This window comes from Anabrus simplex, chromosome 1, assembly GCF_040414725.1.
Source record: "Anabrus simplex isolate iqAnaSimp1 chromosome 1, ASM4041472v1, whole genome shotgun sequence".
Classification (NCBI taxonomy): domain Eukaryota; kingdom Metazoa; phylum Arthropoda; class Insecta; order Orthoptera; family Tettigoniidae; genus Anabrus; species Anabrus simplex.
Window position 1 is genome coordinate 1,498,857,151 of NC_090265.1, and position 26,531 is coordinate 1,498,883,681.

At 39.3% G+C, this 26,531-nt stretch overlaps 1 protein-coding gene across 1 annotated transcript in view; it reads right to left on the minus strand.

Annotated features, from left to right (window-relative positions):
- LOC136861351 (uncharacterized) overlaps nt 1-26,531 on the minus strand; it is a 266,754-nt gene that overhangs the window by 85,213 nt on the left and 155,010 nt on the right. The window contains exons 4-5 of the mRNA XM_068226128.1: nt 12,430-12,524; nt 893-996 (exon numbers count right to left, since the gene is read on the minus strand). Of these exons, the coding sequence (XP_068082229.1) occupies nt 893-996; nt 12,430-12,524 (199 nt within the window). The remainder of the gene's footprint in view (nt 1-892; nt 997-12,429; nt 12,525-26,531) is intronic.

Below are 26,531 nucleotides of genomic sequence, written 5' to 3' on the forward strand. Positions count from 1 at the left end.
TCTCACGTCTTATGGTGACCATGGGATAGGAAAATTGTAGCAGTGGGAAAGAAGGAACTGAGGTCTTCATTGAGGGGTACAGCCCCAGCATTTGCCCGATAAAAATATGGGAAACCACAGGAAAATATCTTCTGGGCTGCTGACAGTAGAGTTCGAAACCACAAACCCACTCTCCCGAATGCAAATTGACAGTTAAGTGACCCAAACCACACAGCCACTCACTCTGTTAAATTTTATTTAAATAAGCCAAAGAAAGGGCAAGAGAGATTTTAAATTGTACCCATATTATTTAAGAGTACTATATCATTTATGTAATATGTTTTTGACAATAAACAGGAAAGGGAGGAGGGTTAAATATGGTGGGCGCAGGTCTCTCCTCGTGCAGATCCCCATGGGGTTGAGGTTGTCCCTGCACCACAAATCCAAAATATTTGCTCCCATGTATGAGCTAACATACTTCTCAGTACCTACAATCGATCTCCCAAAAACTCCTAATTTAGAGTAGGAGTTGAAATAGCTTCTTTTGCTTTTTTTTTTTTTTTTTTTTTTTTCCCCCTTATACAACTGTCTTTCTAACCACAACATCGACAACAGGCACCAGCATTGATTGTTCCTGGTCTGGGGTGACAGTTGCCAGGGACAAACAAGCAGATGAATGTGTTGCAGTGAGGTATTAAGTACCATTATAAGAGAGTCATAGAATCAGTATAATTCCCCATGACTAATTTTGTCGATTAAAACAGCATTGTACAATGTTACTAAAAAAGAAAATTATTTCATAAAAGAAAAACAATTTTAGTGGTACCATAACCTCTCCTATTACAAGCTTCGAAACACAGCACAAAATACAGAACAGGATAACATATAATAAAATATAAAAACGATTACCAACCTGCACTGATAAATGCTCCAAGGCGAAATATTCCCTCATGTCCAGCAACCACGCAGTTATTGAATCGGTGTACAACTGGTTCTGTGATCAACAATGAATTGGTTCTACAAAAAGAAATTTGATGTTACAAGAAGTACCATTATAAGAGAGTCATAGAATCAGTATAATTCCCCATGACTAATTTTGTCGATTAAAACAGCATTGTACAATGTTACTCAAAAAGAACCTCTAAACTGAAAAGGTCAATTCTAAGACAATTTTAAGGGGTGTTCTAAGTTTGAACCAATATCCCCACCTTAAAATTCACATATTAATAATGTAATAAAAAGAAGAGAAAATGTAAACAAGCACTGATAATGTCTCTAATTGCTGGCCTGCTTACAACAAATTCCAAACTGGCATCCTGTCTTTTCCTGCATTATCCTCACACGACATTGATGCTGCTTTATCGTTGTTTCTAACGCTTTGTCACCTTCTGTTACATTTCAAATTTTTGGTCCCTGAGAGGATGTAAAATAGTAATTTTTTTCATCTTGGAAATTAACACTCACAAATAATAATAACAACCTTGTTGCCATAGATGCTTTCACGGCCCGTACTTATAAAAATAATATAGACTGCTGGGCTTATGCCGTGTCAAGAAAATAAGGTGAAATTCTTTACGTTTCGCAGAGAATTTGCTCTGCGTCACCATAAGAAACTCTCGACTGTCCATGAGAAAGGCTTCTAAAACAATGAGGTTTGAATTTAGACATTACCTAACAGAAGTAGAATCACCAGATGGCTCCCCGGATGCAGTACAGCGCTAGCGTTCGAAGCGGAAGCTGACGGAAACATCAGAATCAGTCTGAGAGGGTCACATAACATAACAGGTGTACACACATATGAAGGTATGACATTGACACAAGCCTGTAATTAAACATCTGGCGATGAGGAACGTACGCATTTGGAAAACACCGAAATGAAAAAACAATAGTGAAGGGACAGGGAAGGGAACTACCTACGTAAATCCTTAATGGCTGGCAACCAGGTATTACTTAATTGATAGCCAAGTGTCCCTGTTGAAATTGTATAATTGTATAATCCTGGACCTGTAGTGTCTAGTGTGAGTACGAGGTTGAGCATCTTGGAACATGACATCATGACCTGACCTGGCTGGTTGAGACGAATATTAAGTTCATGTTCCTTGATACGAGTACCAATGGACCAGCATCTTTGGATAATGTATACCTTGCCCCAACTACAGGGAATTTTTAATACCCCAGGATGTAAAAGTGGGGACAATTGTCCTTGGTTTTACCCAGACTGTGAGCAATTTTAGTGACGGTGCCAAACATTAATTTTATATTGTGTTTGCGGAGAACCTGTGCAATTCAATCTGTGGTGTTATGAATGTAAGGCAGGTAGGCAGTCCCCTTCACTTCTTCCTTCTGTGAGCTTTGCTTGGTCGTTTCTCTAGGATGCAGGGCTCTATGAATCTGCAAATCACTGTAACCATTACCCTTGAATGTGACTTTGAGTGTGTCCATTTTATGTCCACCTTATATTCTTGACACAGCATCAGCCCAAAAGCCTGTATCATGTCAATAACAACCTTGCTACTAAGTGTAATATACAGGGTACAGGACCTTTTCCCTTTCGATGACTTTGTTTATGGCCATGCCAGCTTCTGCTATCGGTGCATCTGGGATACAATGTGAAGTTTTAAAAACATCTTATTTCTAATTAAAATGGTACTTTGTTTTGATAAAACTTGCATCAGTAGGAAATCTATGTTTTCTAAAAGTTTATTATTAAAGTAGCACATGCCTTGATGTTTTTGACTTCAAAACACACAATTAGCACCTGTTTCACTGTAGAAGTCAAAGTATGTACACCATTAGTTTTGTGCGAATTGTAATCCTGAAGACTCTGTGTGATAGTCGGCTAAAGGCCACATGGGCAGCACGAATCCTGTTTTTCACAAGCTGTTCTGAAATACAGCTCTTTGACAAGGTACTCACAAGGTATGTGAAGGAGTCTACTTGTTCTAGTTAGGTGTATGAGATGGTAATGTTAAATTTGAGGATGTTAGCCCCTGGTGCAGTCTGAGCAAGTACTTTGGTTTTTTTGGCATTGGTGAGGCCAAAATGGTCATACACCCTCCTTGAAATTGTTGACTGTTACCAGTTCCTCAGGTGTAAAAGCTGGTGATGGGGTACTATCAGCATACTGCATTTTAGTTACTCTTGTAACACTGGTATGTCTTTGCGAGTGAAGTCTGGCCAAATTGAAAATCTCTACGCCTGGGCTGTCTGTTGTTTCATAAAGCATGGTCGCCAGATACAAGGCAAACAGAGTTGGAGCACGCAACCCTACTTCAATCCATGTGTGATTGGGAATGGTTCAGAGAAGTTGTTTTGAAGGAGAAACTGTGCAGTCATACTGCCACAGGTATAGAATCTCTTGAAGGTGGAAAGTGTTTATAGAAGATTTTATTTGTAAATCTTTTTAAGTAGTACTTACTCTATGATCTGGAGCATTGTGCTAGAATATTTTATTTGTATTCCATTCAGCTACCTAACCTGTACAGTGTAAAAAATATTTTTCTAACATATGTCGGTTGTAACTAGTAGATTACGTTTCTATAGTAACTGGAACAGTCCAGAAAGTTTGTGACGCGCACTTTCTAAACAGAGAGTGTTGGCCCTTGGTAGTTATGCATTCTAGAAGTATGTTCTTACTATTCTGGAAATGGAAGATTCGCGATCGCATGTGTTCGAGAAAGTGGTTTAAACATCGCGACCGCTGAAGTAGAGTTGTGATTGGTGAATCCGGGCAAGCTCCTGCGTTCTGATTGGCTACTCCAAGGCCAGGGTTCCCTTTTTAAAGGGAGCCAGACAGCATTTCGTGGTCTGTCTTTGGTGTGCCATCTGCCAGAGTTTTGACGTCGTTAGCGACGCCTCGCTTTCAAGATGGGTGGCCTTAGGGTAAACACGGTTGTTTTCAGTCCCGTTTTAATTTGCATCTAATTTTCGTTAAGGTATCACACAGGAGAAACATGTTAATTGACAATTTTGTTCCAATTATTTGAAAACAAAATTCAAACATATCCCACCTGCAACACTGAAGACCAGCGACCCCTTAAACAAACGAAGACCCTCCCAGTCCTACTCCCCTCCTACCTCCCCAACACACTCCGCTACCCACTACAATATCAACCCGCAAGAATGCTAACAACAGATCGCCTGTCATAACACGCTTCACATCGGGAAGATTAGGTACACGTCAAACTAAAGACAGCTAATGCTTTTTTTCTTTTCTTTTTTTCTTTACGTCGCACCGACACAGATAGGTCTTATGGTGACGATGGGACAGGAAAGTCCTAGGAATGGGTAAGAAGCGGCCGTGGCCTTAATTAAGGTACAGCCCCAGCATTTGCCTGGTGTGAAAATGGGAAACCACGGAAAACCATCTTCAGGCCTGCCGACAGTGGGGTTCGAACTCACTATCCCAGATGCAAGCTCACAGCTGCGCGCCCTTAACTGCACGTCTAATTTGCCCGGTAAATTTTTAAAAATGCAACCATGCTGTCAAGATGAGCTTCTGGCAAGACAAATGAATAAAAGAATGGTCTCACAGAACAAGCAGAAACATTGACCAGAAGAGAAGACAGCAGAATTCCCCATTTCACAAAGAGAATGTCAAGAACATTCTGCAGCTTACGACAAAGCATGGAAGTCTAAAGATGGTAAACTGCTGATTACCCAAACTGAACAGCTGGAACAATGGTGAAAACACTCCTCTGAAGTCCAGAACTCACCTTTGCAGAAGTGGGAGTGTAGGATGAACCACTGAAAGACTAAGATAATGTTATTAGCTCAGAACCACCATCAAGACCAGAGATTGTAAAGACTATCAAACAACTTCGAAATGGCAAAGCCCTGGGTTTAGAAAACATGACCACTAAAGCAAAAAAAACTGATGTAGAAGTTCCCATAGATCTTCTGCTTCAGTTGTTCACAGAAGATCTGACTGACTGTAACAGCAGGGGTGGCATCACTCTCCACTGAATATGAGGTAAGGTCCTCTCGCAACTGTAGCTGAGAAGGCCACTCATGTATGGACCAGATTAACATCTTGTTTACCGTCATGATTCGATCCACAGAATCCCAGTCCCTGCTTTACGTAATATCCATCAATTTTGATAAGGCCTTTGACAGCAGTGCAAGATGAAAATGAGGAAAGCTATGGAAATGTTTATGGTCCTGCAGAAAAATACTAACACGATAATGAACATGTATACCAACAGCAGTCAACGCTGGTGTAAAACAAAGATATTTTTTGTCTCTGGTTCTGCTCCTAATGGTGCTAGATCTTGTGATGAAAAAGACAATGAACAAAAACAAAGGTATTGAATGGGAACCAACATATCAGCTGGAGGATTTAGACTTTACTAATGAGTCATGTCTGCTAACTAACAGCTTCAAAGACAGGAAAATGAAGGTGCATGATCTGAAAGCCAGTGCAGTACATTCTGGGCTCAAGATCAACATTCAGAAGAACAAAAGCTATATGATGCAGGACCCAGAACAACAGGTTCATCTTTGACAATGAAGAGTTCTGCTCTTTGCGGAGCATTGTTACCCCTGATGGGGGAACTATCAAAGATGTTAGAAACAGAATCAATAAGGCAAAAGGTGCTTTTGCAATGCTGCAACCAATATGGTGAATTGAGAGAGCTCCATATCTAAACAAAGAAAAACATAAATAAAACCAATATCAAGTCTGTCACACTGTATGATTGTAATACAGTAAAACCTGCCCTTAGTGGAACATTTATGAACTGAAAAACTGTCCATATTGGAAAATTTTGCTGGTCCCGTAAATTATGTTTTAATATTCATATAAGTTTACCTCTATTTAGCGGAACCTGTCTGATGTGGCAATAGAAGGAAATTTTGAGACTATAACGAAAAAAAAAATGTAAATTTCCTTCCTAACCCTTTTCAGTACATGTGTATTCCAAATGGATCTAAGATGGCCGAGACACTGATTGCTACAACAAAATCTCGAACAGTATAATTATGGTAATGTCAGTGCAGAAGATTGCATGGCCATTGATCTAGAAGTTGAGACACAGGCAGCGTTAGAAAACACCGAAGAGTTCATCGTTCATCACCTCCAAGAAATGAAACACAAATTGATGGTGATGAAGATGAGAACAAAGGCGATGAAGTAGATGGTTTATGTAATGTGAAATCCTACCAACATGCCCCATTAGCCATAAAGAACATTCAGTCTATTTCACCAACGAAAAACGACACGGAATTGTTCGACACTATTTGGCGTGACTGTATTTTAATTCACAATTGTGCTACCAGGGATAGTTGAGTCCAGCATACAATTCTGGATTACTGGAAGTAAGAAAGTATTGTAGGAGGCTGTGGATTTGCCCAATGATTTTAGTCAAGCAATATCTCTACTGAAATTAAGCAAATTATGTTTCAGGGGTTCATCGACTGATTGTGTGGTTTGTTGATATGTTTTGTGTGTCTGTTGTGGCTGAGCTTTATTATGATAATGATGTTTCAACTAAGTTCTTAAGTTTAGCAGTGAACAAGACAGCAGACATCTTGATGATTGTGTAATTTCTCGTTGATGCTTTCCAAAAAAATATTTTGTTAGTTAATACCACTTAGGTAATATTTGCTTCAACTAGGGAACGGTTTCCAATTTTTTTTTTTTTTTTTTTTTTTTTTTTTTTCCATGTGTTATGCATTTCCATCCTTCAGTTATAAGCTCTGAGAAAGATGGCTGCACAGATGATGATGATGATGATGATGATGTGTCTGGCCCACCACAGCCAGAAAACGAGACTACTTGCCCACACTCTGGAAAATATTTCAAAAGAATAAGTACACATAATACGGCACATCCAGACGTGCATAGAAATGGATTGGTTCGGAAATATATAAGCTCAAATAATAAGACAGATGCAACTATGGAAGATGAAAGTAGTAAAAATTTACAAAGTATACCTGCAAACATTACTGATGAGTAGAGATGGGAATTTGCCCATTTTATTCCTGCCAAAAGAAATGTGAGGTATAAATCTGTCTTAGGGTCTTTTAGCTAGATTTTGTTGGTTTTATTGTGCCTATATATGCCTGTTTCAGGGGGTTTGTGCCTATTTCAAGTATAATTGCCTATTTGATGCCTTTTGACTGTATTTTAAAGAAGCCAGTTTTCTTCTGATGCATTATATTGTAGCTGGTGTGCTCGAAAGAATTATCCTCTCAATTCTCAATATCTGTTTACCCCACAAACAAAAACGAGAATCCTCGGAAGGCACCAGAAATAATATTGGGAAATTTCCATCAGGAGAAACAAGGAACAATTTTCCCTTGAAGCCTTCAATCCCTCCAACCTCCTAAGACATATATGCAAGAACCAATCAACGTCGAACTCTGTTGCACAAGCTATATTCCCTAACTCCCTCTCGATGCAAACTGTTGTACACATATACTTCATCTTCAGAATGTGTTGCGATTTATAATGAAGAAGAAGTGTGTACGCGGTAATGCCCAAAAGAAAAATCATCGAATTCCTACTGGCTGAAGTAGTGGATCAAAGAGGATCCCAATTTCACTACAGGTGTAAAGGTAGTCTTCTGCCAAGCTTGATGTAAGGAGGTAAGTTTGTTTGTTCCTTTTACCTTTTTTGTGATTGAGAACTACAATCACATTTTTTGTAGCATTTATAGGCGTATTAATTTATGCATCGTGGTAAGTTGTTCTGTTGCAATGCTTTATTAGTCGTGAACTTTGAATCATTTATATTGCTAAAATGTAAATAATAATTTAATTATTGGATGAGGAGTTAGAACTTCGGTGGTCTCTTGTCACCGAGTCGATGAAAATTAAAAATTAGTATTTTGAACTGCGATTCATTTGCAGTTAAAATAGAAATTTACAACTGAAAGGCAATTTTTAAAACTCCCTTTAAAAAAAACAAATCTGGAGTAACTATCACCAGACTTATTACGCTTCACTAAACATAGGTTGCAAATCCAGTGTGGCACGGCTAGGACGATACAGAGGCTAGACATACAATATGGCACAGCTCGGACAATGTCACAGCGTGTTATATAAGGTTGCCAAGACTATCTTTACAAGACCAGGCCAGTGAAGAGACCGTTGGTCTGGATTGGTGAGGTCCGGTTAGCAACCGTTGTGCTAGGGGGTAAGCAAAGAGAGTCTAGGGGGTGGAAGCTCCTAGGTTACAGCCGCGAAGTGGCCAAGCCTCTAGCATCCCCTATAATCTTCCTAAATTGTGACAAAAAGTAAGGTTATGGTCACATGCCACAACAATTTCAAATTAGATTCACAACTAAGCATTTTTTATTTTTCACCTTGTCGATACATTAGTTGCTTAAGGCGACTTATTGGTTAAAAGTGGTACATGTTTTGTATATTATTAACATCTTCAGCCACATAACACTGTTTACATGAAAAATTCATATATTGACAAAGTATCAATGCTTTGAGAAAGTGTCCTTAAAATTACCATAACAAGATTAAATGAGAACATTAAAAACGAAATACTCAAGAGAAAATATATACAGTAAATTCTTTCTACAATTAAAAGCAATTGTCAAGGAAACACTTGTACAATAGTCCATAGAGAATATGTTCTGATAAATATTCTTTTAAGTAGTCCATGTAAAAAAAAAAAATTATATTATTATTATTATTATTATTATTATTATTATTATTATTATTATTATTATTATTATTACTACGTGGTTTTCTAATTTTCAACAAGGGTGGGTGGCAGCCTTGTAGGCACACATGATGCAGGATCTATTGCAGGCAACAGAAAACAGTCTTCATGGCAGCTGACCAAAGCCAGCGAATAGCAACAAATGGCAATGGGTAGGACACGTAGCTCGACAAGACTACAACAGGTGGACCTCTAGGATTGTTCACTGGAGACCATGGGAACACAAGAGAGGCATTGGAAGACCCCTGAAGAGATGGCTCGACGACATAAAGCTGTTGGCTGGAACACGCTGGTTCCAAGTGGCTCAAGACCAAAGACGATGGAAGCACATGGAAGAGGCCTATATCCAGCAGTGGATTGAAATAGGCTAGAAAAGAAGAAGAAGAAGAAGAAGAAGAAGAAGAAGAAGAAGAAGAAGAAGAAGAAGAAGAAGAAGAAGAAGAAGAAGAAGAAGAAGAAGAAGAAGAAGAAGTTCACAAATCTGAGATTTATAGTGCCTCGGTTTTAATTTTTGTATAGAAGCAAGAATACTATTAGGGGCAGCTTGGTGGCTCCCTGGCAAATGTAAAGAAAGGATCTCTCCTCTACTCTACTCAGATATTGTTTCATGTCAAATTAAAACTGAAAAATTTAGGAGTACATATTTCCATGTAAATTACACATTCCCTTGTTCCTATTTCAAAATGTTATACTTCTGGAAACATCATCTCTAATTGTTTCTTTTTTTTCTTTCTTTACGAAACAAATCCATCATATATACTAAGCATTATTGCCAATTAGCCCAACTATGGAAATTTCAGGTATAGGAACACCGTAATTTAAGTCAATTTCATTATTTTTCAGATCAAATGTGGAAAAAAAAAAAAAAAAATCCCAACATATAGATCAACATAGAAATATCATGATGCATCTGACACGAGTACAGAAAGCTATATCAATGCAGCATTTCTACCAGTCCACTTAGAACAGTGACGAACAACAATTTTCTTCAGACCTATGCACGGCAATGATGGGAGCAAATATTTCCCCTGCATAAATTGGAGCATCCAAAATTCAAAGAGTTTTTAGGAAAATACACAAGCAAAGTAATACTATGTTCCTCAATGATACAGAAATTACTTGCAGTCATCGCACTTATTGGTAAGTATAAAAAGGTCATTTTATAGCAGTAAAAATCAACCTATGTTTCAATCTTCTCTGTGAATGAAAATAGGGTACACTACTGTTCAAATTTTGAGGAATTTATTGAACAACTGTTATGAAGCATAAGATCAGATACTTCCCCTGGACTTGACCAAGTATTAGTAAGAACTTTAAAACCGGCTTAATGTTCTGAGGCTCCTTGATGCAGATTACGCTCAAATGGAATATTTTTCCAGAAGCTTTCACAGAAGCACGCACTGTTCTTATATACAAGGGAAAAGGAGATCCAAATGACCCAATGAACTGGAGGCCTATCTCAATATGTTTGGCTATTCGTCGCCTTGTAGAAAGGGTGATCGATTCAAAATTAAGGCAATATATTTTACTCAGCAAAAATCAAAGAAATTTGTAAGTAAAGCTGGAACATATTTAAATGTGTCATCAACTGATGGATGTTTGAAGAAAGCAAAAGTGGGAGGTAGAAACCTTACAGTAGTGATGTTAGATGTATCACAAGCATATGACAATGTGAGGCACAACCATCTAGATAAGTCTCTAGATAAGTGCTCAGCCTCTACCTATATGGCTTTGTGAACTTACTAAGAATCTAGCAAAAAGTAATCCAACCAGTATCCACATAAACATCCACATCTACATCTATTAACCTTAGTAAAGGAGTTTTCTAGGGATCACTTTATCCCCAATCCTGTTCAATTTGTCAATATGTATCTTGCACAATCGCCCCCTAGGCCATCTCATAAGAGCTCATGTATAGCCGCCATCTTGTGCAATCGCCCGTGGCCGGCATCTCTAACAGCATCTTGGTTTAAAAACTAAGTCCTCTAAGATAATAGTATGTTGAGAAGGGTAGCTCGGTAAGTATGTTGAGAAGTGCAGCTTGCTTTATAGTTATGATCGTAGTAAGTTGAGAAGGGCAGCTTGCTTGCTTGCTTGCGGCGCGGCTAGGTCCCATTAAGTCTGCGCTATAAAGTTTACTTCCGTCAAGATAGCAGCACTCAAGTAAGCCATGTGCATGTAGTTAAAGATAGCGGCTGACAGCTGTCAAAAAGCACGGGGAATTTTTCAAATTGCCCGCCACTACATGCCTAAGGTTGCAGGAATGTGGATTTAGCCCCTGCCAGCACTGAAGTTGCAATCTCCTGTTGTTTAAAGATGGTCGCTGACAGCTGTCAAAAATGCACGCGGAATTTCAAATTTTCCACCACCACGTGCCTAAGGTGGCAACTATGGGGTTTAGTGCCGCAAGATGACAGCACTGAAGTTAGCGATGCTCTGTTGTTTAAAGATGGCCTCTGACAGCTGTCAAAAAGCACATGGCTGTCAAAAAAGCACGTGGCTTTGTTTACAAAATCAAATTTCACACCAAAATTCAAATTTCCTGCCAAAATTCAAATTTCCCGCTAAAATTCAAATTTCATGCGCCATGACGTTAGCATCACGTGACCCGCTCCGCGGCCTCTGGCTGGCCCGCTCTAGGAGCTCCACAGTCTCTCTATTACATTAAATTCATTTTTGGATCCTACAATCTGGTTGGTTTTCTTTCAACTAGTCCTAATTAGATTAATACCGTACCAGCTTTGTTTTTCTGTATCTAGGGCTACTCCTAGTGTACTCAAGGTAAGTGTCTCTTGCCTTTGTCTTTATTTGTGTGGGGTATGTGCCCAGTGCTTCCGTTCACCTTTTGGATTTGTTTAATCTTGTCTTGTTCTTGTATCAGCTAAATGCATGGTACCGGCTGGTGCATGTTGTGCTCATGAGGTTGATCATGATTGAGGTGTATATATTAGTAATATGTTTTACAACTCAGTGTAGTTTTAAATTGTACAGTTAGATTAGTCATTGTCTCCCCTACGCGCATTAAGACGTCTTTTCCTAAGGTTAGGGACCCCAACAGCAATGTCAAGTGTGCAGGAAAGGAGAAATATACTCATCTACAATCGAAAGAATTAACAAAAACTAAGCCAGGAGTGTGGTGCGAGCACGCTAGCCAAAGTGTTAAAGTAATAAAATTCCAGTATTTTCCTTTGCAACGTTAAGTATGTGTGTCATCGGCATACTCTTGTAAATTTGTACTGTATTCTGATTCTCAAGATGGACTCTATTAAGCTGACAGAACGATCCGAGTCATATAATTCTGATCACTTTGATATTATTTTTTCTATTTTTTTAATTTTCTTTATTTTTAATAAACATATTGTTCCTCTAAACTGACGCCTTGCTTTATGCACAGCTTTTAGTTGACCTCACGTTGTCCATATTACTGTAGTTATATGTTCCTCATCAAAATCCTGGGTGTAAATATTTTTAAGGTATTATTTTTCATAGTTCGAACTGAGCACACCTGGGAGCAGCTGACTAGACTGGAGCAAGTTACCTTGATGGTAGAAATGGGAACAACACATTCTATTTAAGACAATACCAGTAAGCTAATGTTCTTAGATCACAAATCGATACCCCGCTGTCCTAATGAGCAGTCCGTAACATTACGAACCAAACTTCAGCACTACGGTGTACATATAAGGCACAAGGAAATATGGTAACATCCACACCTTCATAACTATTCATAAAAGACTAATCACAGCTTTGAAGTTATAACAGAAATTACTTACATTCCTTTTACTTTGCCTTTGACGCAAAGCCTGCCACTCACAGTTAGAGCAGGCATCCACTTGTCAAACTTGCAAGAAAAATCCTTGTGGATTACCTTAAAAGTAAAAGTATGTCAATTAGAACTTCTACTACCACTCATCTCCACTACATGGTATTAGTGTTGCAGTTATGCAAAAACACTGTAGATAAAAATAATTGCTAATCTGACACAATACTACAGTTCTAATGTATAATATTTCACCTTGAATCATAAAATCCAAGCTTCTATAATATTGTGATATATAGTCAAACATAACATCTTGGCATTATCATCAAACTGGAATAAGAAATAAGCATTTACAAGTTATTTTTGTCAGTGATGATTTAATAAGAATATACACAGTAGATTTATAAGATCAAGATATCACGATTGTCATTTGCTATAGTTTTATATATATGTTATACAGTATTGCACCAACACAGACAGGTCTTATGGTGACGACAGGATATGAAAGAATTACAAGTGGGAAGGAAATGGCCTGCCGTAATTAACGTACAGCCTGGTATGAAAATGGGAAACCACAGAAAACCATCTTCAGAGCTCTTGACAGTGGGGTTCGAACACACTATATCCCAAATGCAAGCTGATAACTATGTCACCAAAATCATGCAGCCACTTGTTTGGTTGTTTGTATTCTTTTTCTCAGGTAATTTCTAAATGCATTTTATCCTGAATTAGTTTTGCAGACTCAAGAATCGAACAGGTTTTTTTTAACGCTATTTGTTCGGGGCATCGACCCATGTGGATCTATTGCCCTTACTGACACCATATTGTATGAACCTGCGTGTAATTGGAATGGTGGTAGTGTGGAATGTTGTGTGTGAGGAAAGGAAGATTAAGGATATCACAAACATCCAGTCCCCAGGCCAGGGATATTAATCATTACAATTTAAAACCTCTGAGCCGGGCTGGGAATCAAACCCGGGGCGCCGGGTGACAGGCGGATGCGTTGCCCCCTACACCGCGGGGCCGGACAACCGAACAGTTACATATGACTTCATCAGTCAAAGTAGAGGAAACTAGAGAGAGAGATGATACTGTATAGGCTTTTGGGCTTATGCCGTGTCAAGAAAATAAGGTGAAATTCTTTACGTTTCGCAGAGAACTGTGCTCTGCGTCCTCAGAAGAAATCTCGACTGTGCACGGGAAAGGCTTCTTAAACAATGACTCTTTGAATTTAGACGTTATAATAGAAGTGGAAATGGTACGTTCATTCGCCACCAGATGACTCCCAGGACGAGGCAGAACGCTAGCATTCGAAGTGGAAGCTGACCAAACCCTGAAACCCTGGCAACCAGGTATTACTTAATTGACAGGCGGTGTCCCTGTTGAAATTGTTAGGATTTCTACGTATTTCCACAGCTTGCCATATAATCCTGGACCTGCAGTGTCTAGTGTGGGGAGCCATCTGGTGGCGAATGAATGTACCATTTCCACTTCTATTATAACGTCTAAATTCAAAGAGTCATTGTTTAAGAAGCCTTTCCCGTGCACAGTCGAGATTTCTTCTGAGGATGCAGAGCACAGTTCTCTGCAAAACGTAAAGAGTTTCACCTTATTTTCTTGACATGGCATAAGCCCAAAAGCCTATACAGTAGCATGTCTAAGTACGGGCTGTGAAAGCATCAATGGCAACATTAGAGAGAGATGAGTCATAGGAATGCGTTCCTGAATTAAAATATGATGCAAAGAAAGTGGAATGCTAAGTGAGAGCAGATTTAAGTCATCAAAAGGAGAAAAGGGAAGCTGGGAAGGAGTGTCAGGGTGTTAAATGGCTCCGCCATTTCTAGAAATATGAAAGGTAAACAGAAGTGAATCGGACGCCAGTATAAAAAGCAATGAATAGGTTAACAACATCCACATTTGAAAAAAGGCACTTGATAGCTGTTATAAAAATTTAAAAAAAGCTGTAGGTAGACAAGTCTAACAGAGGAACAGTCACCAAGGTCAAAGGTATTTAACGAAGGATATGTTAATATTGATAGGCGACGTGAAAAATCAGTTGTTGCGGAGAAGTTAAATGGGATGGAGAGTTAATGAGTTTGTGACCTTCAGATAGGGAAGATACAAGTACTCGCAAGTTAGAGTGACATGGAGATCTGTGCATGTGCATGCTCGCTCTCTTTCTCTCTCTCTCTCTCTCTCTCTCTCTCTCTCTCTCTCTCGCCGGGCTGAGTGGCTCAGACGGTTAAGGCGCTGGCCTTCTAACCCCAACTTGGCAGGTTCGATCCTGGCTCAGTCCGGTGGTATTGGAAGGTGCTCAAATACAACAGCCCCGTGTCGGTAGATTTACTGGCATATAAAAGAACTCCTGCAGGACTAAATTCCGGCACCTCAGCATCTCCGAAGACCTTAAATAGTAGTTAGTGGGACGTAAAGCAAATAACATTATTATTATTATTATTATTATTATTATTATTCTCATTATTCTCTCTCTCTCTCTCTCTCTCTCTCTCTCTCTCTCTCTCTCTCTCTCTCTCTCTTACTCTTAACCATTCATCATTATCTTTCTGATTTCTCTTTCTTCCTATGTTAATCCAGTTTTATTTATATACTATGCTTCCCACATCAAGACTTCCTAGATGGCCCTCAATGAGTGCTGAGCTTAAATGACAAATACACAAAAATGTACAAAAGTAGCTACATTTAGCAAGGAAGTAAGGTTGTGCAGTGAAGACTATCAACACAAATACAATAGTGGCTTGACCACCAGGGTGAAAGTTTAATGGGGCTTATGGTTCCAATCTCTAGCTGGCTTCAGGTAGTTCCCATCCTAAATTTTAGATGGCGCTGGAGGTCAATCATAACGTGTAAATAGTTGTAGACAGGTTCTGTAGATGGCAAGCAGGCAGTCATGATATGAGCGACATTAATAATTAACGCAGTTTGCCTCGAAGTGAAGTACAGCAGAAGCCCGTTATAGCGAGAATTCATAACAGCGAAAAATTTACTTGCTACAACGGATTGTCAATCAGTTTGTTCAAAACTTGCGTTTCCGCAGATGATATCCACACTATGACTTACTTGTTTGCTATTTTTCGTAATCCGATACTATGTGAAAGTGTATGTTTAATTTCATTCTGAAAAAAAATACAGTTCCGTATTCCTCCGAATCCAAGATTAACCCCACATTTTCCTTCAAAAAATTTAAATCAGGCTCAAAAAGAAGTTTGTAAAATCATACAAGCCTATGCATTTTTAGACTATTTTTAGACGCCGAACATTGACTTTCGTCACGCCGTATTTCAATTTTCTGCGACTGCACAATTATTCTTTATTTCCGCTGGTTTAAAGACCTTAACATTGGCATCATAATACCGAAGATAACTCGTTGAAAATTTTCCGGCAATACCTATTCAATGCGTCTCTACAATACAACGAACCATCAGGAAATTATTCTTGCTGTCTATAAAAATGCCTATAAAAATACTTTTATGCAGCGTCAGATATAACCGGCTTCCGCTACACGCACGTCTCGCTTGTAGGATGCGGCCAAATTCAACGGCTAGCGATGTATAGGCCTAATCGCGAACGCTGAAGGTCAACGAACGAGTTTACTGCGCCACGGTATGGCCAATCGCCCTTGCGTTTTTCATGCACATACCTCACAATTTCATCATCGACTTCTTTAAAGCGTCCTTGTTGCGGACCACTGAATGCATTTTTTGTACAGTACCGGTACGCATTTTTTTCTTCATTTTTTTTCTTCACGCTAACGCTAAATATTGGCTTTAGTTAGGCCTATGACGTATTTTCTTGCGGCTGCACAATTATTCTACATTTCCGAGTGTTTAATAAACATCAACTTAAACTTGGCATCATAATATCGACTAGAACACGTTGAAAATTTGCCTTTTCCACGTATCTTTACAATACGACTATCCGTCACGAAAATATTCCTGCTGTCTATAAACCGCAATTTTACTAAGCGTCAAGTGCAATAGACGCGTTATAACTCTGCCACTGAGTAGCCATGGCTTTTCTAAGAATTCGAAGGGTCGCATGTTTTGATGCCATTCTGCAGATTTGAAACACTCAGGCACTGTACAACCGGTTGTCGCGGCTAGCGATGTATAGTAAAGAGGCGGTCGTTTATTGTCAACGAGTTCTGTGCGCGTGCAGCATGGATACCGCGGTAGTTGTCAGTGGTATTAATTAACTTACTGTTAGACCGCGAATGCAACAACCCTTGAGTTTCCGCATGAGATTCTGAGTCTTGGAATCGGAGAAATACGGTATCACTCCACAGATTTCTGTAGCAAACACCTCAGCTTTCTTCTTCAAACAGCGTCACCTTACCTAACCGTATATGTATCATGAAAACATACCGTATTTGAAACGCATGTATAGAAATAACCTCCTCGCGAAAAATTTACATGGAAATAGCCGTAACTAGACGCGAGAAGATATGAAATATCCTCTGAAAACAGTGATGTACACTGCCATATCTTGAGGTGTACCGGTATGACATTCTTACGTAATTTTCGTATATAACATTAAAATAAAGATATCGTTTATTCAGTCTTTAATTTTACGAGTTATCAACTGCTATCGGCCACGTCATTTACGTATTTATTACGGAAACGTGTTATCCTCTTTTTCATTTCGAATTTTCTTTAGAGAACAGCAGTCGATGGGTATTACTAATCAACTCCAACATCGCCTTTGAATGTCAACGAGAGAGCTCGCAAATGCACAAAGTGAGAAAACTATACCGTCCCGAAGATGATCGATCGCATTTTGTTGCAAACGTTTCAGTTTTCTTATTCAAACAGCGTTACGTATCCTAACTTAACCGTACTAAACGTATGATGAAAACACACTTCAAGTGCCGGTAGAGAAATTATACCTTTCTCGCTATAAATTTTCATAATGGCCTTTCCGTAATTTAACCAGACGCGACAAAATACAAAGTAAGGTATGAAATCAATTAAGCACTCTGCCATATCCCATTCTTACTTAATTGCAGTATTTAGCCTCAAAATTAAGCGGTCGTTTAGTCAGCCCTAATTATTAACGAGTTAACAACCGTTATCGGACACGTTATTTACGCACTTATTACGAAAATATGTTCTCTTTCATTTCGAATTTTCTTTACGGAACAGCTGTGACGGATATTACTAATCGAATCCGACATCGCCTTCGAATGTCGACGAGAGAAATCGCTAGTGCACATAGCAAGGAAACGATGCCGAAGGTAATCGATCGCATGCAATGTCATCGCTGGGGTGCATAAATATCGGTAACGGAAAAAATCGGGCGCGCTTAATCGGTCGTAATAACGGACGCGCCAGCGATAGGGTTCTCGCTGTAACCGAAGGACGATACACAGTTTAATATAGGAATTTTGAAGGGACAGAAAAAGTCGTCGCTATAAAGGAGTTCTCGTTATAAGTCGTACTCGCTATAGCGGACTTCTACTGTATTTCAAATCTAACCTCAATCAGTCGGCCCTTCTAACAAAGAATTAAGGATTATGGAGATAATATTGCTGAACTGCATCGAATTCAATTACACCCAATCGATTAACCTTGTTCGAACCCCTATTGATTTTAAGCGAAAGTTCCCATGCTGCAATTGTGTTGTTTGAATTGGTTTGAATTCTACGCCCATGGTTCATGGTGTGGGGTACTGTAGTCACGTCCTAGTTTGTGAACCATGGGCAACGGTTGAGTGGCCTAGTAAGTGGTCCTGAGAGTTGGGATACCAGTTGCTATGGAAAGGGTGTGGGCATCTCAGACATATTCTGAGTCATGGCCCTCCTTGTGCTCAGGCGGCTAGGACTATACAATCCACCGGTGGTCCATAACCCATTAGAGGAGAGATCCTCACTTGGACTATGTGTAAGTAGGGTAGCATCCTGCTTCATGAATTTACCGAGCTCAGAACACTTTAAGCAAGCCTCGGACCTACGGGAGTAATGGAGTCCCACTCCCATTTGACAGACGAGGAACTCCTTGGAAACAACTTGGCGAACGAAATGGAATTCGATGGGGAGCTATCAATCTTAATGGGGCTTATGGAAGAAAGAAAGTAGAACTGGCTGAGTCAGCAAAGAGGATGCATCTAGATGTGCTAGGAGTAAGTGATATTTGGGTAAGGGGAGATAACGAGGAAGAGATAGGAGATTATGAAGTGTACTTGACGGGTGTTAGAAAGGGAAGAGCAGAGTATGGGGTAGGGCTGTATATCGGGAGTACCATTGCATGCAACATAGTTTCTTTTAGGCACATAAATGAGCGAATGATGTGGGTAGATTTGGTAGTTGGAGGAATTAGGACGAGAACTGTGTCCGTGTATTCACCATGTGAAGGTGCAGATGAGGATGAAGTTGACAAGTTTTACGAAGCATACAGTGACATCGTGGTCAGGGTCAACAGCAAAGATAGAATAGTACTAACGGGCAATTTCAATGCGAGAGTTGGAAATAGACTTGAAGGATACGAAAGGGTGATTGGTAAATGTGGAGAAGATATGGAAGCTAAAGTGAATGGGAAGCGTTTGCTGGCCTTTTGTGCTAGTATGGGTTTAGCTGTTATGAATACATTCTTCAAGCATAAGGCTATTCACTGTTACACATGGGAGGCTAGGGGTACCAGATCCATAATAAAATATATCTTAACCGACTTCGAATTCAGGAAATCTGTTAGGAATGTACGAGTTTTCCGGGGATTTTTGATGATACAGACCACTATCCGATCTGTAGTGAACTAAGTATCTCTAGGTCTAGGGTAGAGAAAGTGAAACCTGTCTGCAAACGAATAAGGGTAGAAAATCACCAGGAGGAGGAAATTAGAGAGAAGTACATAGATATGATTAGTGAGAAGTTTCAAAAAGTAAACAGGTTCAGGATACAGGGATGCATACAGGGATGCTGTAGTAGAAACAGCAAGGGAATGCCTAGGAACAACTGTGTGTAAAGATGGGAAAAGGCGAACATCTTGGTGGAATGATGAAGTGAGAGCAGCTTGTAAACGTAAAAAAAAGGCTTATAAAAAATAATTCCAAACAATGGCCAAGGCAAACAGGGATTTGTACGCAGATGAAAGAAACAGAGCGAAACAAATAGCTGTTGAATCCAAAAAGAAGTCGTGGGAAGATTTTGGTAATAAATCAGAAGTTGCTGTTGAAGATGAAATGGACCAGAATAATTTGGGGAGGCAAGTTCACGAGAAATTTGGTGGCAATAAGGGTCAAGCTGCTGATGTTGTACACACGATTGGAAAGAAAGGGGAAAATTGGTTAACGAGGAAACAGAAATGACAGAGTTGACGGGGAGGGAATCGAGCTCGGAGACTTGAAGCTGATGGTCTACAAATAAACGAGAGAGGGCATCGGCGACGGAATTATTGTACCCAGAAATGAAATTAAGAGAGAACTTTAAACGTGATAAGCGGAGTAACCAGCGACCCGTGCGACCAATTTTGGGGGCATTATGGAGAAGCCAAGAAAGAGCCTGGTTATCGGTACTAACAATGAATTCGCGATGGTCGAGGTAATCCGCGAAATGTTCGATAGAAAGAATAAGAGCAAGAGCTTCTTTTTCGTAGGTGGAATATTTACGTTCTACGGGAGATAAGAGGCAACTAAAATATGCAATGGGGAGTGTACAATCATTAACGGTTTGTTGGAGGACGGCGCCAATAGCAATATCAGAAGCATCGGTGGACAATTCAAAGGCGACATTAAAGTCGGAAAGCTGTAGAAGAGGGGCATGAGATAATTTAGCTTTTAAGAGATTAAATGCCCTTTGTTGATGAGAGGACCAATGGAATTTAACATCTTTGCGTTTGAGAGCATTCAATGGTTCCGCAATAGAAGAAAAATTAGGGATATACTTGGCGTAAAACCCAACCATTCCCAACAAAGATCGTAAGTGTTTTAAATTAGAGGGACGTGGAATTTTATTAATAGCAGAGACTCGCTCAGGGTCAACGGAAATACCTTCAGAACTTAAAGTTGTGTCCAAGAAATTTAATGGAAGTTTGAGCTATTAAAACTTTAGAGGGATTAACAGTTAAACCGACGTTGCGAAGGCGAGTAAGGACTTCGCGAACGTGGGATAAATGAGATTCAAAATCAGGTGAAAAAATCAAAATGTCATCAATAAAAGGAAAAAGATACTTGTACTTGATATCAGAGAAGAGGGAGTCCACAAAACGATACATGAGCTGGGAACCTAAATTCAAACCAAAGGGGACTTTTTTTAATTGGTAGAGGCCATTAGGAGTAATAAATGCAGTATACCAAGAGCTAATGTCGTCCAACAGAAGGTGATTATAGGCAGAATTAAGGTCGAAAATAGAAAAAAAATTTGAACCAGAAAAATGTTGAAATGCCGAGTTTAATTTAGGCATAGGGTACGCATCATAAACAATTTTCTCATTGAGCTTACGAAAGTCTACAATAAACCTCGCCGAACCATCAGGCTTATCAACTACAAAAGCGGGAGAAACATAATCCGAAGATGACGGAATAATAGTATTATCTTGCAACATTTTTTGAATTAACTGATTCAAAACCTTCATCCGGGGCGGACTTAGAAAATAAGGGGAAGAGCGAACAGGAGTGGAATCGGTAAGATCGATATGAGCAAAAAAATCCTTGACGGTACCTAAGTTAGGAGTGATGACGTCAGAAAATTCAGTGAGCAAAGCTTGAATCTGATCAGAATGAGTAGAGTTAATAGTAGGAAAAGTGGAATGTAAAATAGAAGGGTAATCATGGGTACTTATTAATGGAACAGACTTCTCAGAAAAGGGAAAAGAAATTTTAGAATGTGCCGAATCAAGAAGAAGACCAGTATAAGCAAAAAAATCAAAACCCAAAATGATAGGGCAAGATAGGTGCTTTGCAATCTGAAAAGAGAAAGGCCAAGAGAAGTGTTGCATTTTAATATGCAAGGAGACAGTACCAATTATATTCAAAGGTTGGTTGGAAACAGAAAGACAGCGAGTGGAGGATGGAAGATAATGCAGATGAGAATCAAGTTGGGTTAATGATTTATAAAATTGGAAACTAATAAGGGAAACAGCTGCCCCGGAGTCAAGGAGAGCGACAGAGGGAGAATTATTAGCAGTTACCAAAACATGACAAGTAGGAGGTAAAAACGAGCCCAAATCCGGACTGGATTGGGAAGATGCTGTCACAGAAGTAGGGTGAGTATTACGAGGCAGATTTTCCCCACATGAACGTCTACTGCCTAACGACACGGGTGGAAGGCGTTTCCCAAAAGCTGAGTAGTGCATTGGCGAGCCAAGTGACCAGGCAGTTTGCAAAGGGAACAAGTTATGCGAGGGCGAACAGTAGGGGCGGGAAGTGTGGGCAAAGAAGAATGTGAAAAGGTAGAAGTAATAGTTGGGGGAAGAACAGATGCATAAAACGAACGATCACCTAAAGAATTTATAGTGTGTTGATGGGCTAAATTGTAAAGTTGCAAAAGAGAAAAAGGGGGAGCCAGGACATTAAAAAGCATGCGAAATGAAGGAGCAGCATAAAACTGTATAATAGAAAATTCAGGAGTGTTATGTGAAATATTTAAGACATCACTATAAGTAATGATAGAATCAAGATAATCATGGGCAGGTTCATTTGGTAACTGATGACATCTGATAAATTTGGTACTTAATTTATATCGTACTTCCAAGGGTAGAAAATAATTATGTACGGCGTGCCTCAATTCATACCAGTTGGAAAAGTTGGACATATTGTCAAGCCAAAAGGTAGAAAAAAAAAACAATGGTCTTAGTGGAAAGAAGACCAATTAATTGAGGAAAAGAAGCTACTTTAATATTCAAAAATTTCCGGACTGAAAATAACCAAATAGTAAGACTACGAGGATCTGTTGCTGATAATTGGGGGACTTGAAGTAATGATTGTTTTATAATCAGTACATTTAAGGAACTATCCACAGAAGTAATAGGAGGAACAGGGGGATGAGAGTAGGGGGGAGGGGGGGAGCCATAGGATGTTGTAAATAAGCAGGTTTACTATCATCAGATGATAAATCAGGAGTATGATCAGTGGAGGGGGGTATACAGAAGAGGAAGAAGAAAACTAAATTAAATTGGGTACAGAGGGATCGGGTAGAGATAAATTTTGCGGTATCGGAGAAGGTAGCAAAGAGGAGTCTTCCCCTAGGGGGAAGTTATCGGAAAAGCAAGCCATTATACAAAGAATAATAGAAAAAAAACGAAATAAGGGGACTTAAAATAGAGAGGAATCTGCTACCATATGTGACGGTCGGCAGGTATAAGTTATGTCTCAATAATCAGAGTTCGACAGAATAGTGTTATTGTTAAGTACTAGCGATTCTTGGCGAAAGATAAACAACAGCACTTCAACAAGCAGGAAGCGAATGACTCAACCTTGATGGAGCACCGAGCAGCAGAACGCAGGGAAACGTGTAGTATAAGAATTCTGCTCAGTTCAAGTTTCCGCAAACAGCGCAAACCAGTTCCCTAAACACTAGCGATGCATCGTACAAATAGTTTCGGGCCATAACCCAAGAGAATTCCGCGGTAGGTACAGAAAGAATACGATAAGGAAGGGAACATATATAGAGAACTGCCCAAAGAACAGGTTTCAATAACAGATATATTGTAACAATTCAAAGGAGATGACAAAGTATTTACATAAAAATGGATAAATAAAACCTCTTGAGGTTTAATGCAAATCATGCAAGCAATTATATCTATCGCAGATACATCCAGGTACGAGAAAAAGCAGAATTACACAGTTGCTTCCTATTATCTTTGGTGTAAGCATCTAATATCTATTAACATCTATCATCAACATACATCAAAATGAGAACAAAGGGAACCATGGAAGTTACAGTTAGATTCTTTTTTTTTTTTTTTTTTTTTTTTTTTGACTCAAGATATTTACAGATACAATAAAGGAGGACCTACTCTTGGTATCACCCTTATCTTTGGTAAACACAGATCGTGAAAGGAACCACGCGAATTCTTCTTCTTCTTCTTCTTATTATTATTATTATTATTATTATTATTATTATTATTATTATTATTATTATTATTATTATTATTATTATTATTATTATTATTATTATTATTATTATTGTAATAGACTTGGACATGAAACTTACAACCTCGACACACCTAGAAAAAATTTTAAAATAGATAATCAATCTCTTATAAGTAGTACGAAACATTCCATAGACTAACAAGCGAACAGGTAGCATAACATCTTGTCCTGCAAAGCATTAGCACACGCGTTGGGAAGGGGTAATTACTAGAAAGTTCGAAATGTAAACAAGAGACATACAACAATTTTAGCAGACCAGAAAATACCAGTGTTTCTCATACAATCTGATTAAGTTGTACTAACAAGGGAAAGGGGAAAGGGGGGTGGAGGAAAGCAAGAAGTAAGGACAAAAGCAAGAAAAGAAAAATAAGGAAGTAACAACAAAGGGATGGGTAATCGAACAGGAATCAGGCTGCCGAGTCCCCAACACGAAATGACGCGAAACAAAGTTCACCACACCACACGTGAAGTTCAGGGAGCACTATTATATTGCCAGTCCAGAGCACTTTGGCCACCACCTTCCAAATAAAAATGTCTTAATTGCAAAGTTAAGTGCACCAAGGCTATGTTAAGTCCTGAAGGGACTAAAATTCAAATGCACACCTGTGGCAAAGCACAAGGCAAGAAAATAAGGCCTTTTATGAAAGTGAGATAGTAATAAAAGGTATCTGCTCACCCAGTCAGTTTTGAAGTATGAAGTAAGTTAAAATTGACACGGTCCAGCCGTGTCCAGAGATCCAGCTCCCACTGCCTATTACAAAGTTGAATGACAACTGATCGGCGAAAGAAGTAAACGGGGAGTATATATATGGCAGGGGAGCGCTATCTAGAACTTACTAGAGGCCGATGACATCACGGTGGATGCGCAAGGAGAGGCTCCAGTCTCAGCAGTAGTAAGACATGTTGGCAAGCAGACAGTTCGTATCGCCGCGTAGTATAAGGAGCACCAAATCGGAGGGGAGAAAATATCATCAGATAAGAGAAAAAGATCTCGTTACACCTCACACAGCCCAATTATTCGAGCCCTCTCAAACGGCGACAGTTGTTGATAGCGTGCTCTTCTCTGTCGTCGAGGCATGTTTGACAGGGAACACTTCACTGCACAGACTGCAAGTCAACTACGCTACACCAAAGTCTGTATACTGGAGTCGATTCCTCCGCGACAAATCACGTGGGGAGGCCTGTAGCAACAATCCAATGAGTCTGAAACTTTGATCGTTTACATAACTACATGGCATCGTTGCATATCTTGAAAATCAACATAAACTACCAATGCCTTTTCCATTTTCTTAAGTGTATAATATATGTATTTCACCATGGGATGCTACTGAAGGTTCTTTATACTAGGAATTCATATTTTGGTATGTTCAATTCCAGAGAAGAACACTTCCCTTGCAGTTCCGCACCCTGTTCTAGTGGTTAGGTGAGTGTATGAAGAGGGGAGCACTCACACTTACTTTTATGATCAATACTTCATATACAGCGACTTACATCTCAACAAGAAGCTTAGTAAAAACAAGCTTGTTTATCAGCAGAATAATGGACTGAAGATGAGCGTAAGTACCTATGAAACAAGAACAGGACTCCATATACTACTGGACGTAACGTTCTTCAAGAGCTGTACCCTGTTTTATATTTTAACATTATAGCATTATATTTTATTGGAATATGTGGCATTCATGTTTAGTCTAAGTAATGTTTTACAATGTACAATCATCATTGAATAAGCAGGTTCATCAGCAGCTGACGATGACCTAATTAACAGGTTGAAACCGGTACTGTGTTTTAATGTGATTGAAGTATTTTAGACACCTTATATAATAAAGTATTGATTAGGTAGAAAACTCTCAATCTTTATACTTGTGTGTTATGTCTGGTGATTTTAATATGTAACTACGCAGGTTGGCAACAGTGATTAGCCATTACAAAAAAGAGTAAAAAAGATAATCGGGCGGCGAAATTTACTTTCTAGTGTATGGCCTTACGTGGCAATTACTATACACACAGTTGTTCCTAGGCATTCCCTTGGTGTTTCTACTACAGCATCCCTGTATGCCACCCATTCTCTTTCTATATCCTGAACCTGCTTTCTGTCTACTGTTCGAAACTTCTCACTAATCATATCCATGTACTTCTGTCTAATTTCCTCATCCTGGAGATTTTCTACTCTTATTAGTTTGCAGACAGATTTCACTTTATCTATCCTAGGATTGGAGATAGTTTACTACAATCAGATAGCAGTCTGTATCATAGAAAAATCCTCGGAAAACTTGTACTTTCCTAATAGACTTCCTGAATTCGAAGTCGGTTAAGATATAGTATATTATGGATCTGGTACCCCTAGCCTCCCTTGTGTAATGGTGTATAGCCTTATGCTTGAAGACTGTATTCATAACTGCTAAACTCATACTAGCACAAAAGGCCAGCAAACACTTCCCATTCCCATTAGCTTCCATATCTTCCCCACATTTACCAATCACCCTTTCATATCCTTCAGTTCTATTTCCAACTCTCGCACTGAAATCGCCCATTACCACTATCCTATCTTTGCTATTGACATGCCACTCAATGCTTCATAAAACTTGTCAACTTTGTCCTCATCTGCAACCTCACAGGGTGAATACACCGAGACAATTCTCGCCCTAATTCCTCCAACTGCACAATCTACACATCATTCGCTCATTTACATGCCTGATAGAAACTATGTTGCGTGCAATGGTATTCCTGATAAACAACCCTACCCCAGACTCTGCCCTTCCCTTTCTAACACCCGTCAAGTACACTTTATAATCTCCTATCTCTTCCTCATTATATCCCCTTACCCGAATATCACTTACTCCTAGCACATTCAGATGCACCCTCTTTGCTGACTCAGCCAGTTCTACTTTCTTTCTTCCATAAGCCCCATTAATATTGATAGCTCCCCACCCAATTCCATTTTGTTCACCAAGTTGTTTCCAAGGAGTCCCTCGCCTGTCAAATGGGAGTGGGCCTCCGTTACTCCCATAGGTCCAA